This window comes from Phaenicophaeus curvirostris, chromosome 22 (assembly GCF_032191515.1).
Source record: "Phaenicophaeus curvirostris isolate KB17595 chromosome 22, BPBGC_Pcur_1.0, whole genome shotgun sequence".
In the NCBI taxonomy this organism is placed as follows: domain Eukaryota; kingdom Metazoa; phylum Chordata; class Aves; order Cuculiformes; family Cuculidae; genus Phaenicophaeus; species Phaenicophaeus curvirostris.
The window spans coordinates 6,868,143-6,881,856 of NC_091413.1; the positions used below are offsets into that span (position 1 = coordinate 6,868,143).

Sequence of the window (13,714 nt, forward strand, 5' to 3'; positions counted from 1 at the left end):
GGGAATCCCAAAGCAGTTGGGTCAGAGCTGGCCCACGCGACAGCATTTAAGCACAGGAGGATGCTCCAGGCACCCCCAAACTTCCCCCCCTCCCAGTCACAATAGGGAAAGCCTGGCAAAGCCAAAAAAAAAGGCACAGGGGAGGGCAGGGTGGGTCGCTGCATCCATTCCATTTATTGTTAACACACCACACATCCTTCTCCGTTCTCTTGGCACTTGTGTTTATGGATTTGCTTTACAAAACCACCCCGGCGGCGGCAAGCGCCGAGGCAACTTCACCACCAGGGCAACTTCACCACCAGGGCCTTTGGGTCCATCCCCCTCCCCTTTTCTTTTCAGCACTTGCAAACCAGACAAATAAATAAAAAACCCACCTTACTATTTATAAAAACCCTGCCGGTCGCTTTGGGAATGTGCCAGGAGCTCCCACAGCAGCAGAGGGGATGCTTTCCGTGAGGGGTGGGGGGTTTCAGCTGTGGCTGAGGACAGTATTTCTCTGGTTTTTAATCCACTACAGCCTGGAAATTCAGTGCAACAAAATACAACTACAGTGCAGGAACTCTACAAAACTCCTCCTCTCCGTGTACAAAGCTTCTCCTCGGTCGCTATCCGAACTCTACCTTTGCCTCTGTACCTTTTTGTATACATTATACAGTGGGAATATACTCCGGGAATATTTACAGTACGTTGCTTGTCAAATCAGGAACGCTATAACTTAAACATCTCTACTATTAACAACCATTGAACAAAAATATATATAATATAAATATCTTCCAGTCTATACACAGAGCGGGGAGAAGGGGATGTGTCCACGTGGCGCTGGGGTTGTGGCGAGGCCAGAGATGCTTTCATAGCGCGGCTGCCAGAGCTTCGCCGCCGGGCAAATATTGCCAAGATTAAACCCAAAACCCAAAGCGATTCCCCCCTCCCCGTTTTCCCCTCCCGGATGAAATTCAGGTGAAGGAGACAAGAAGCCGCTGGCGGAGACGACTGCTCTGCAATCCAGCCCTCTCCCTCCTTACGCGCCAACCCACCCAAGGCTCGAAATGGGTGAGGCCGCTTTAAAAAAATAACTCATTTTTCTTAAAAAAAAAACCAATTGTTGGTTCAGATTTAGTCAATTTAGGCATTTTTTTTTTTTCTACGATTAGAACATTAAAAAAAAAGTTTCCAGCTTTAAAACCTTCCGCTACGTGATTGCTCATTAAAGAACCTATCGCGTCGTTAAAAAACATGGGAGCCGCCCATCCCGCTGGCGGGGTTGGGTTGTAAAACACCGATTGGGTTTGAAATCCTGGACGCGAAACCAGCTAAAAAAAAAAAAAATCGTTTCTAGCAGAAAAAAAAATAATAACAATAATAATAAAATAGGTCAGTCTGTCCCCAAATAAACCAGAGGGGGAGTCTGGGACAGTGGTGGATGCGCAGGAGCTGGCCCCCCGGCTCCCTCCTTCCTGGTTTCTGTACAAACTGTTGTAAGGAACGAATCCCACCAAACACCTCAGACCTGGGAGTCTGCGCCCAAGCTGTGGAATTCATCTGGGGTTTTGTCGCTCTGGTTGGCTCCCCCCTGCCGGAATCCCGAGGCAATTTCGTCGAAGGTCCGACCCTTCGTCTCGGGCACCTTGAAGTAGGTGAAGATGAAGAAGAGGACTAGCAGCACCGTGAAGATTATGAAGACGTAGGAGCCGCAGAGTTGCTGGAAAGGAGGAAAAGAGGAAGAAGGAGTGAGCAGGTGGATGGAGACGGTGCTCCACGCATTCCAAGTGAGGAGCCGGGGACCCTATCTTGTCCCCTCCGTGACTTCCTGCCCATACAGCCCAAGATCTGGGTCCTCCTTCCATGGAATATCTCAAGTTGGAACAGCTTCACAAGGATCAAATCCAACTCCCTGCTCCTTCCCCAGATCCTGGCACCATCCATCCCTCTTCACACCAAACCATCTCAGTCCAGGTTCCAGGGCTCAAGACGAGACACGCAACCCAAGGAATGGCCTGGCCCTCCCAACCCTGATCCCACCAGGAGCACCAGGAGAGAATTACCGCGATGTACTGGAAGCCCATGCCCACGATGAAGTTGGAGGTCCAGTTGGACAGGCCGGCAACAGCAAAGGCAGCAGGACGAGGGCCTTGGCTGAACAGTTCTGCCACGATGAACCAAGGGATGGGGCCTGGGCCGATCTCAAAGAAGGCCACAAACCCGAAGATGGCCACAATGCTGAGGTAGGACATCCAGGGCATTTGGTCCTGGTCCAAGAGAGAAAGAATTCAGTTCCGTGAAGCACCCAGACATCCCAAACAAAGAGACTCGGGAGGAGCCATGAGGTTTCTCCATATGGGAAACTGGATTTCTGGGACCTCCCCTGGGTATCGGGGAACAACGCTCAGCCACAACCTCTAGGAGGACAAGTCCTTCCTCCTCTACAACCAGCCCTCCTCCTGCAAGGGGCAGTATGCAGGACCAGCTGGGAGAGTTGGGGTTGTTCAGCCTGGAGAAGAAAAGGCTCCAGGGAGACCTTAGAGCAGCTTCCAGTGCTGAAAGGGGCTCCAGGAAAGCTGGAGAGGGGCTCTTGATCAATTAGTGAAGGGAGAGGATGAGGGGAATGGCTTTCAGCTGCAAGAGGGGAGATTGAAATGAGATCTTGGGGAGAAATGTTTTGCTGGGAGGGTGGGGAGGCCCTGGCCCAGGCTGCCCAGAGCAGGGGTGGCTGCCCCATCCCTGGAGGGGTTCAAGGCCAGGTTGGATGGGGCTTGGAGCCCCTGATCCAGTGGGAGGTGTCCCTGCCCATGGCTGGGGTGGGACTGGATGGGTTTTGAGGTCCCTTCCAACTCAAACCATCCCATGATGCCGTGCCCACCACTCACCAGCAGAGTCAGGGCGATGGTCATGAGCACAGCACATCCAGCCATCCCTGCCAGGCCGATGAGGTGGAGGGTCCTGCGTCCAGCTCGCTCCACCACAAAGAGCTGTTGAATGGAGACACACACCCATCAGCACATTCCCAACCTGGAGGGAAGCTCCCTTCTCTCCCCACCTTCCCTGGTGAGAGCTCGGTGAGCCAAAACTCACCGAAACCACAGTGAAAGCCGTGTTCACCACACCAGAGCCGATGGTGGCGTAGACAGGCTGCTCCACACCAGACTTCTCAAAGATGCTGGTGGAGTAGTAGAAGACCTGGAAAGAGCAGGGATGTCAGGTCCAGCATCAACCCACTACGCAAGACGGACCTGGACCCAGCACAACCCCAGCTCTCACGGCATCCCAGAGCGCCCCCCAACTCACAGCGTTGATCCCCGAGAGCTGCTGGGACAGCTGCAGGACGATGGCGATGAGGATGGGCTGGCGGTACATGGGGGAACGGAAGAGCTCCATGATGGTGACCTTCTTCTCCCTCATCATTTGCCGGCTCTCCTCCTTCATCTCCTGGAGGTCGCTGCTGACGTCCGTTGTACCTCGCAGCTTCTTGAGGACTGCAGGGAAGGGAGGGACAGGGTCAGGAGAGGCCAAGGACCCCCCAACAAGGTGGGAAGAGATGGGGGTCACTCACCGCTCTTGGCTTTGTTCTCCTCGTTGCGGTTGATGAGGAGGAAACGAGGGCTCTCGGGAGCGAAGGGCAGGATAAGGCACTGCAACAGGGCTGGGATGAAGATGAGCCCCAGGAGCAGTGGCCAGAGTGAGTCGTTCCCCATGATCAAGTCCAAACCGAACACCTGAGGAACAAGAGGGGTTGAGCTACCCTTTCCCAGCTCAAGCTGGACCAAATCCTGCTGCTTATGGGTGTCCAAGCCCATAGTGTCCCTATCAACAGGACATGGACAGCCATGTCGTTTCCAGGTGGCCAACAGACACCATTTTATGATGCTGCCCATCCCAAACCTTAAGATCTTCCAGCATTCCTGCTCCTAATGAGCCCCAGGTCCATCTGAAGGCCCACTCAGATCCACAGCACGTGCAACAGTCCATGCTGCTGCTCTAAATCCCATCCTCTGCAGACCCTGATGACCTCCCACACGGTTCTCTGGCACTTACCTGCGCGATGAGGATGCCCACGACGATGCCAAGCTGGTGGAAGGTCCCCAAGGCGCCTCGCAGGGCAGTGGGTGACACCTCGCCCACGTACATGGGCACGAAACCAGTGGTGAGGCCGGAGTAGAGGCCAATGATGAAGCGGCCGAGGATAAGCATCTCGAAAGAGAAAGCCATCTTGGAGAAACCCATGAGGATGGCAGACACGAAGGCGAGGATGTTGGACATGAGCATGGAGTTGCGCCTGGGGAGGGAAGGGAGGAAGGTGAGGAGGAACACGGGCGTCAGAGACTGAAGGAGAACCCAAACACCAGTTCTTGGCAGGAGAGAGGTGTTCCTAGAATGCTGGGATCGGGGGTGAGGCTGCACAACCCCCACATCGGGGTCCACCACGCTCAGTGCTCACCGTCCAAAGCGATTGACAAAGAGCCCCACAGAAAAGGATCCGATCATGCCTCCGACGGAGAAGATGGCAACGGAGAGGGACCAGAGCGTGGTGAGGGTGGCGGGGCTGATAGGCTCCTCGTATCGGTACATCCAGGTACGGTTATAGAAGTCCTCAATCACCTGCAAAAGAGGGGGCCGAAACGAAGCCGTGGGTTAAAACGATCTTCATTTCATCTGTGCCATCAGCATTACGAATTGCCCGGCCTCAGCCCAGCCACCTACAGGCTCTTGGCTGGCGAGCGTGGCTCACAAGACGATGCGTCACAAGGCCAGGAGCCACCGGGCCAGTAGCTTGGCTCCAACCCAAGGGAGGAAACCTGATGGGATGCGCAAAGGAAATGCAGCCAGACGAGTTCTGATCTCGCCCTGCCGAGAGACAGGCTTCGGCGTTGCCAAAACACTTCTTTCTCCTCACCACGCAGCCATGGGGAGGTCACGCTCCTCCCTCAGGCATGGGAGGGATGCTTCCATCCCCAGGAGAGAAGCAACACAGGGGTGGAAGAAGGTGAGGAAGACAGCAGGGCCATCTGGGCAACCGATTGATTCCCAGCAACTGGATAATCCAAGATCTTCATTTCTAGGATTTTTGCTGTATCGCTTCCATAACACAATGCTAACATCCAACACTGGGCCTGTTTTTCTTCACCACCTTCATAGAACACCCTTATTTTATATATTTTAATATATTTTTAAAGCCAGCCTACTGCTGAAAGCTCAAAGTGATTTATTTAAGGATCACCCATACCCAAAACAAAAAGGCTAGGGGCTCAGTAACAAACCCGATGGACTCTGGCTGGAAGGAGCAGGGATTTCATGGAAGCAGAGGAAGCTGCTGCAGGGCGTTAAGTGGCCCAAAGACCTCACACTCAGCTTCCAGTTAAGTGTTCGCACAATTGTGCTTTGTTTTCTGGATTTCCCATCGCTTCAAACACAAACGAGAGTTCCTGGCACAGGCAGTACATTAAATACATGCCAGGTCACCATAAATTACACTATAAATTTCAATAAGGGGGCGGGGGTTAAGTTGTTCCTTTTACAAAGCCCCTCAACCATCAGGATTTTAAAGGATTTTGTTTACCTCTTGCTTCCCCTGGAGGTTTTGACACTTTGGGGGCTTTACCTCCCTATTTCTACCAAAAGAATTAATTGATATTGTTGACATTTGGAGAACCCAGAACTGGGGGTGAGCAGGTCTGCACACAACCCAAACCTTGCAGCGCTCTAAATTCCTCCCTCTTTTTCCAAAAGCCTCCAGTTCGCTCTCCTTGAAGCGGAAGAAAAGGAATCCAAGCGACAGCGGATGCCCCAGCGCTGGCAGAGCTTTGCTTTAACAAAAACCAACACCCAAACACACCCCCTGCTCTGTTCCCCTTTCCGCCTGCTTAAAGGACCAATGGAAAAATCCACCCCAAGGTGGCAGTCAGGAGAGATGAAAAATGACAAGTTTAAATGAACAAAAATCAAGGCATTTCCCAGAAGTTTTTTTCTGCTCTCTTTTCGTTTCAGCTGAGCATTTGCTTCCAGCCCTCGCGCGGCTGCGGCTCATCCCCTCCACAAATCACATCTGGAAAGCCACCGCGCTGCTAGTTCAGCAGCAGGGAGGATTTTGTGAAAAGGACCACAAACCCAGCCCTCAGCACCCTCATCCTGCATCCCAACTGCATCCCAATCCTACATACCAGTGTGTATATGTCCCAGCCCGGGATTACACCCATCCCACCTCTCTCTGTGCCACCAATGGAGCATCCCAAATCCTTCCCCTGGCCAGTTCCGCATCCCAGTGTTGCTCGCTGGTTTACTCCCTCCTAAAACACACAATCTATCCCAGAGCTTCATCTTAAAGGGAAGGGGGATTGTGCAGCAGGAAGGCATGAGGGAAACTGAGGCACAGCCCATCACAGGGCATCTTGCTTTGCTGTAGGAGCCAGAGCTCAGTTCCAAGGGAAAAACCCAGCTTGGACACGATCCCTGCCCACACCTGGGTCAGGAGAGGATGGAGAAAAATCCTTCAGCCACAGGGAAACACCTAAAGTCCTCAAGATGCAGGGCAGCAATAACAGGGATAAACGAGGGCAGAAAGCAGCTCCTCAAGCTCCACCAGGGGAGGTTCAGGCTGAACATTAGGAAAAAATTTTCACAGAAAGGGTCACTGGGCACTGTCAGAGGCTGCCCAGGGAGGGGGTTGAGTCCCCTTCCCTGGAGGGGTTTAAGGGACGGGTGGACAAGGCGCTGAGGGACATGGGTTAGTGACTGATGGGAATGGTTGGACTCGATGATCCAATGGGTCTCTTCCAACCTGGTGATTCTATGATTCTCTCTGCGTTTCCAGGAACTTCCCAGCTCACTGCTCATCCAAACGCCGCTCTCGCTGCCCATCTCCAGAGGAGGATGGTCGCCACCAGCCAAGCACACAGAGCAGGCCAAGGGAAGGCGAGCAAGTGTCAGGATTTTTTGGCACAGGGATGCTTTTGGCAGACAGATGCAGGCACCACAGCCATGGGTGACAGAAATTGCAGCCTCCAGCCGCAGGGAGTGCTGCTCAGGCCCCTCATGTGATTAAACACAATTTAATGCAACACCTCAAATGAGGACAATAAGGAGCCTCAAGCTTCACCAAGTGAGGTTTAGGCTGAACATTAGGAAAAAACTTTCCCAGAAAGGGTCATTGGGCACTGTCAGAGGCTGCCCAGGGAGGGGGTTGAGTCACCTTCCCTGGAGGGGTTTAAGGGACGGGTGGACGAGGTGCTGAGGGACATGGGTTAGTGATTGATGGGAATGGTTGGACTCGATGATCCCGTGGGTCTTTTCCAACCTGGTGATTGTATGAATTTGTGGCTGGTTTGCTTCTCTCCACACCGATGGGGTCTGGGAAGTTTTAGCACAGGGTCTTCTCTCCCACGAGGAGTACTTTCAGCGTTGGAGGTGGGATTTTGCAGCAGGAAGGCTGCTCTGGCAGCACAAATCATGCCCTGGTGGTGGTAACTCTTCAGGGTGGCGCGGGCACAGGCTCTGCTCTTTCAGCCATAACTCAGCATGGGATCCCTACCCATGGGATCTCCAGGCTAACACTTCCAAGCCTTTAACACCACAAAAAGCCATGGAATTTGGGAAAAAGTCAGGTTTTTCAAAGCTCCCAGGTACCTACAATTTGCTGGAGGGTCCCACCACTGTGCCAGGGGACAGAGCAAACACCTCCTGCTTTCCACCCTCCTTCTCACACAGCCCATCCCAGCTGAGCCCTCTCTCCTCCTCAGGACACCCAGCTCCCAACCCTCCAGGATTCAAAGCTCCCATCGGAGCAGTTATTCCCCCACGTCTGAGATGACTCAAACCCTACTTAGCTCCAAGAACTTCGCTAAGACCCGAGGTTAAAAGTTACACTGGTCCCACCCGGAGAGCATCCTGCCCACGTTCCAGAGATTTTTCCCGGCAAAAATGCTAAAGCAAGGAGGAAACTAATTCTCCCGGGAAGGCAAGAGCTAAATAACTCCCTCGCAAATCCCATTACAGGCAGTAAGCAGCCTAGTGGGATGTACTATTTTAGCCCGGCTGGCAGCGGATGCCGGTTAGTTTTCAGGCACAGAGGGGGTGGAACTTTGCTCCGGGGAGGTTGCTGGGTGCTCACTCACCTTTTGCGGAGCATTGATGACACCAGTGTTGTAACCAAATTGCAAAGAACCCAGCACCGCTCCTCCCACAGCGAGCAGCAGGCGAGCCGTCATCTGCAAGAAAAATGGGAAACAACCCAAAACGAGGGGTTAAACTGGGGTCCTGGCCATGCTCACCCCCCCAGTCCGTTTCCCCAGCGCTCGTCCCTGAGGAGCTGCAAAAGGAGGAGGGAGATGGTGAGGTTTGGGCATGAATACGTGGGGTAAAAGTGAAAACTTGCTTTTTTAGCAGCATCCACGTGGGCTAGGAGGAAAAAAATAAAAAGTACGAAAACACTTTAAAAAGAAAAAAATCACTGTTTGGGGATTCCAGGAACTTTTTGCCTCTGGAGCAGGGCAGGAGGTTTTATCTGGGTGTGCAGGGTCCCCTCTGCGGGTTCCACGTGATCCCCGGGCAGCACGCCAGCACCAGATGCTTTTAGGGGTGCCACGGGCCCAGAATCAGTGCAAGGACGGCCTGGACAGCCACCGCTAACGAAGTTTTTACATTGAAGCCTAATTAACAGTCACTAAGCAAAATCCTGGCTGTGGCAAACCCTTCGCCCTCCTCCTCTTCCTCCCACTTAAGCCGAAGTGACAATCAGAGCCTTGTTTGGGAGCAGGGTCAGGGCAGGCCAGCGCCTGGGCCACCTTCGTTAACGGCCCCATTATCCCAGGCAAGAGATTTTCCCAGCCCTACTCAGCTCCAAGAACCAGGATCGGACATTCCCGGTTAAGCAGCTTTGGGATGAGCCACGTGAAATTTATAATCCCCTTAATTTGGGGGGGGTGGGGCTGGGCTTTCCTCAGTTATCCCAAGTACCAAAGCATCATCCCAAGCCAGGGATGCTCCCCTAACTTCTTGGAGTAAGATTCTCAAGGAATTGCTGCCAGTCAGATCCCATCTAAATGCAACTCCTTAATCAGGAGGGATAATTGCAAAGCACAGACACAGAAAAATGGATATTTTCTTATTTAAGAAGCATTTTCTTACTCTAATAAACAACATAAATACACATAGATAAGTGCTGCGCACTGACCCCCTATCTCCGGCCAAGCCGCCTCCCCCTGTGTTAAAGTTTGCCAGCCCTGTTAATGAAGCTCATTAATTAGGCTTGGCCCCAACACAACTAATCAGGGAGGGTTTGGCACTCGGTGTTGTTCGGCATGTCCGAATAAACCTACCCCAAGAAGAAAATGTCCCACTTGGGAGGGTAAAAACAGGCTGGGAAGTTGCTGGCAGGCTTAAAAAAAAAAAAAACAAACAAGGAAAAAAACCCCTAAAAAATCCAAAAATCCCAACTCCAACCTTGTCCTGAGCTGCAAAACTGTGATGGGTGACACCACGAATGCAAAGAAGTGCTTGAGTAAATGATGTTAAAAAATGCAGGGAGGGGTTAAATGATGTTAAGAAATGGGGATTTGAGGGAATTTCTGTTTCGGGGTGTTGATGGGCTTTGGGACGATTTATCCTTTGCTTTTTGAGGTAGCAATTTTCACTGGCAAGGGCTGGCTTGCCCACTCCAGGAAAGCCGACAGGCGCTTCCCCACGTAGGAGTGAGTCACAGCCGCCCAGTGTCCCAGGGATGGGGATGCACAAGCATGAACTTTGCTCCAGGATGGTGACAGGTAGCAACACCCTCCACTACCCTTCCCAAGAAGCGAATAATAAACTCACTTTCCCCAATCTGAACCTCTAGGAAACAGAAAAACGACTTCAAAAATTAACTTTTAGTAATAGAGAAAGGGTTGTGGGGTTTTTACTATGAAGCTCCAGCACAGGGAGGGAAAGGGATGGGGTCGGTGGGATGCTGGTGGCATTTCTGGAGGCTCTTTCCAAGCAGGATCCCTGTGAGTCAGCTCCTCCCGCTCCCTTTGGGTTTCCCAACTCCAAACACGTCGCCCAGCCCGATCTGGGAGCCTTTCGGCTTTAACCTTGCCATTAAAGGAGAAGCTGAAGATGGCAAGTTCGGAGAAAAAAAAAAAACAACACAACTTATTTTTAAGGACAAGCCTTGCATGGGAAACTCCTGTGAAACCACTCACGAGATTTCTTAGGCTGGGTTTTTTGACACTGCTTGCAGAAAACAGCAGCTTTATTTGGAGTTCAGGACCAAAAACAACCCCAACCAGCTTCCTCTTCTTGCTTTTGTGCAATAAACTCATTTAGAGCCCACAGATATCCCACACGGGTGCGTTTTTTTTCCCTACTAACCCCTATTCCTTAAAGAAAAGGGAGTGCAGTGCTTGTGATTTTCATAAATTCTGATGGTTTTTTGCTGCTTCCTGCTTCCTTCGCTGCTTGAACACGGAAGCAGGGACACACGGAGGAGATATCGATCTGTGAGGTGACAACAGCCCCCCCAAACCTGCAGTGGCCACGCTTGGCTTTTACAACTTGTTTATTTACCCATTTTTTCCCCACCCAGCACTAAGGATACAGCGACGCTGCCTGGCTTATGGCACAAGGAAATTAATAATCCTTGGAAAACAATAATAATATTAAAAATAAACTGTCCCAGGAGGGAACTGCAGGGAAAGAGAGCCCATAAAAATGAGGCACATATTATATGAGGCACATATAATGAGTATCCCAGAGGCTGATTCCAAGCGGCCCCATCCTGAGCTGGATGCAGGGAGGGTCAACGTGGGGAGGGGGATGCAGCCCTGCAGCATGTTCCAAGCTCATCGGCGTGACGATAACCGGCTTCGGCCACAGCCTGGGCTAACAGGGCTGCACACTGGCTCCCAGCCCAGGAAAAAATTACGCACCCACCGAGGGCCAGGTAAAACCTGCTCCCAACGCCACGGCGCGTGCCACAACCCGGCATTCACGGAGCAAGTGGGGTTTGTAGCTAAAAAGGAGGAAAAACATCAGTATTATGGGGATCAGCCAGCATCCCGGGGTGTTATGGGTGAGGGGAAGCCGAGGAGGAGCAGCCCAACTTGATTATTTTATAAAGGTCAAGCGGGGACGGCGACACGAACCTTCTGAGTTTTGTAACCACAAAAGCGTCTGCGACGAGCCCGGGAGATGTTTTTGCATGCAAAGAGCCGGAGCAGCCCCGCTCCGTGGGCAGAAAAGCATCTCCAGCTTCAGTAACATTAAATATTAAATTTAAAGGGGGGGGGGAGGGGGGGGCAAGCTTGTTCCTCCCCACCCAGCACCCCCAGCATCAATAAAAACCCCTATTTCCCTTGCAAAACGGTGTCACGGGTGATGGCTTAAATTGATTTAAGCCATCACCCGTGACACCGCAGCAAATTGTCCCTGCAATTAATTACTTTTCAGAAAAATTAATCATTTCTAACCTAAATGTCTCTAATGGAGGAGTTATTAAAGCTGGTAAAGCAGAGGGAGGCACATCTCCAGCTCCATTTCAGCAGCTGGGAGTCGAGGCCGGCCGGCAACGCATCAGATTTCTTCGTTACGAGAGCAAATTTCTTTTTAATTCCTGCCCCCATCGAGGCGCTGCCGGTCGTCACGTTCCCAGCTCCCAGCCCCAAACCCGCATCTCACCCCTAAAAAAAGGCGCTGGGGCAGAGCCAGCTTCACATAAAATAATCAAATGACAGAATATACATAAAAACATGAATTTAAGTTAAAAAAAAGCCCTAAATCCTAATACCCCAAAGCTTTAGAAGGGCATAAAAGGGGTCATTCATAAAGGAGAAAAATAAGGGGAGGCTTTAATTGGAATAAAATTACTATTTTTGGTTTTAATTACGCGTTGCGCAGTGCTTTGCTCTGCCACGGAGTGAATATTTTACATCCTTCCCCATCCCTCCATACTTGGAATGGATCCCAGAAGGCTCCCAGAAGAGAATATTTTGGGGGGGGGGGGGGGGCAGCATCCCTGGAGGAGGCTGGGATGAGCAAAGCCCGGTCTCTAACATTAATGGCCTCGCTGTAATTAACTCACCTTCCTCAATTAGTGCCTCACGTCGCATCACTTTAATAACCCAATTTATCGCTATAAATCGACTTCTTTGAGTGCAGCCGAAGCGCTGGGAAGACTCGGCTGCTACCGGCCAGCCCAGGGAGTTTATATTACTTAATAAATTCATTTTTTAGGGGGGAAATTGAGGGGATTTGGGTCAGGATGGTGCAAAGAGGGGGGGATCCTGTGTGAAGGAGAGGGACCAGCATCACAGGGATCCCTAAGTGCCCCCAGCCCTTCTGGGGCCTCACTGCCTCCTCCTTCCCCCCCAAAAAATGGGTCCAAGAGTGCTCTTTTTGGCTCTCCCCTTTGCATTTTCGCCTCTCAAAGAGCTTTTTGGGGTTTTTTTAGCCCAAAACACGCTCCCAGCTACACCGAGCAGCACGGGGCAGGTTGGTTTGGGGGTAAAAACCCTGCTCGGGGGTCAGTTTGGGGGGAAAAAACCCTGTTGAGGGATCAGTTTGGGGGCAAAAAAACCCTGTTCAGGGGGTCAGTTTAGGGACAAAAAAACCAGCTAGGGAATCAGTTTAGGGGCAAAATAAACCCTGCTGGGGGGTCAGTTTAGGGGGAAAAAAAAAACAAAAAAAAACCTGTTCAGGGGTTAGTCTGAGGGGAAGAAATCCTGCAACAGGGGTCAGTTTGGGGGTAAAAAAAACCCTGTTGGGGGGTCAGTATGGGGGCAAGAAAAAGCTCTTGGGGCATGAGTTTGAGGGGGGAAAAAACCTTGTTAAGAGGTTAGTTTGAGGGAAAAAAAAACCTGCTGGGGAGGGCAGTTTAGGGATAAAAATAAACTTGTTGAGGGGTTAGTTTGGGGGTAAAAAGAACCCTGTTCAGGGGGTCAGTTTGGGGGTAAAAAACCTTGTTCAGGGGGTCACACTGAGGGGAAAAAAAACCTGCTGGGGGGTCAGTGTAGGGACAAAACCCACCCTGCTCAGGCATCAGTTTGGGGGCAAATAAACCCTGTTTGGGGGTTAGTCTGAGGGGAAAAAACCTGCCCAGAGGCTCGTTTGGGGCTAAAAAACCTGCTTTGGGCTCAACTTTGGAGAAAAAAGCGCGGTTTGGGGTCAATTTTAGAAAAAAACGCGCGGTTTGGGGTCAATTTGTGGAGGAAAAGGCGAGTTTGGGGTCAGTTTGTGGAGGAAAAGGAGGGTTCCGCGTCAATTTTTGGAGAAAAAGGAGGGTTCCGCGTCAATTTTTGGAGAAAAAGGCGGGTTTGGGGTCAGTTTTAGGAGAAAAAGGCACGTTCGGGGTCAAATTTTTGAGGAAAAGGAGTGTTTGTGGGTGAGGGCAGAGCGGTTCCCCCCCTCTCCCCCCAGCCCGGCGCTCACCTTGCTGCCGGTGTCCATGGCGGCGGCGGCGGCGAGTGGGGGGGGCAGCGGCGGAGCGGAGCGGCGGCGCGAGCCCGCGGCGGGGGCATCCGCGCCGCTTAAGAGCGCGGGCGGGGGTGGGGCGCGCGCGGTGGCGCCCATTGGGCCGCGCGGGTCCGGGGGGCGGGGCTAAAGGGGCAGGGCGGGGAGGCCATTGGGCGGTGCGGTGGAAAGGGGGCGGGGCTAAGGGTAGGGGGAGGAGGCCATTGGGCGGCGCGGGGAGAGGGGGCGTGGCTAAGGGTGGGGGGCGCGGCTATAGGGCCGCGCGGGGAAAGGGGGCGGGGCT

General features: G+C 52.3%; 1 protein-coding gene across 1 annotated transcript; it reads right to left on the reverse strand.

Annotated features, from left to right (window-relative positions):
• Nucleotides 1-151: 151 nt before the first annotated feature.
• SLC2A1 (solute carrier family 2 member 1) lies at nucleotides 152-13,509 on the reverse strand. The gene is made up of 10 exons (XM_069874937.1): nucleotides 13,390-13,509; nucleotides 8,103-8,195; nucleotides 4,433-4,593; nucleotides 4,030-4,270; nucleotides 3,548-3,710; nucleotides 3,283-3,470; nucleotides 3,070-3,174; nucleotides 2,865-2,966; nucleotides 2,043-2,246; nucleotides 152-1,699 (listed from the first exon to the last, which is right to left on the reverse strand). The coding sequence occupies exons 1-10, from the start codon at nucleotides 13,405-13,407 to the stop codon at nucleotides 1,502-1,504; spliced, it is 1,473 nt and encodes a 490-aa protein (XP_069731038.1). The 5' UTR covers nucleotides 13,408-13,509; the 3' UTR covers nucleotides 152-1,501.
• Between the last annotated feature and the right edge of the window lie 205 nt (nucleotides 13,510-13,714).

Bases quoted from the DNA above. Each gene is read 5' to 3' on its own strand.
- SLC2A1 (XM_069874937.1), bottom strand. The intron at 3,711-4,029 runs GTAAGTGCCAGA...CTTGTTCCTCAG, and splicing joins TGGGCATCCTCATCGCGCAG to GTGTTCGGTTTGGACTTGAT. The intron at 3,175-3,282 runs GTGAGTTGGGGG...TGCTCTTTCCAG, and splicing joins AGCTCTCGGGGATCAACGCT to GTCTTCTACTACTCCACCAG.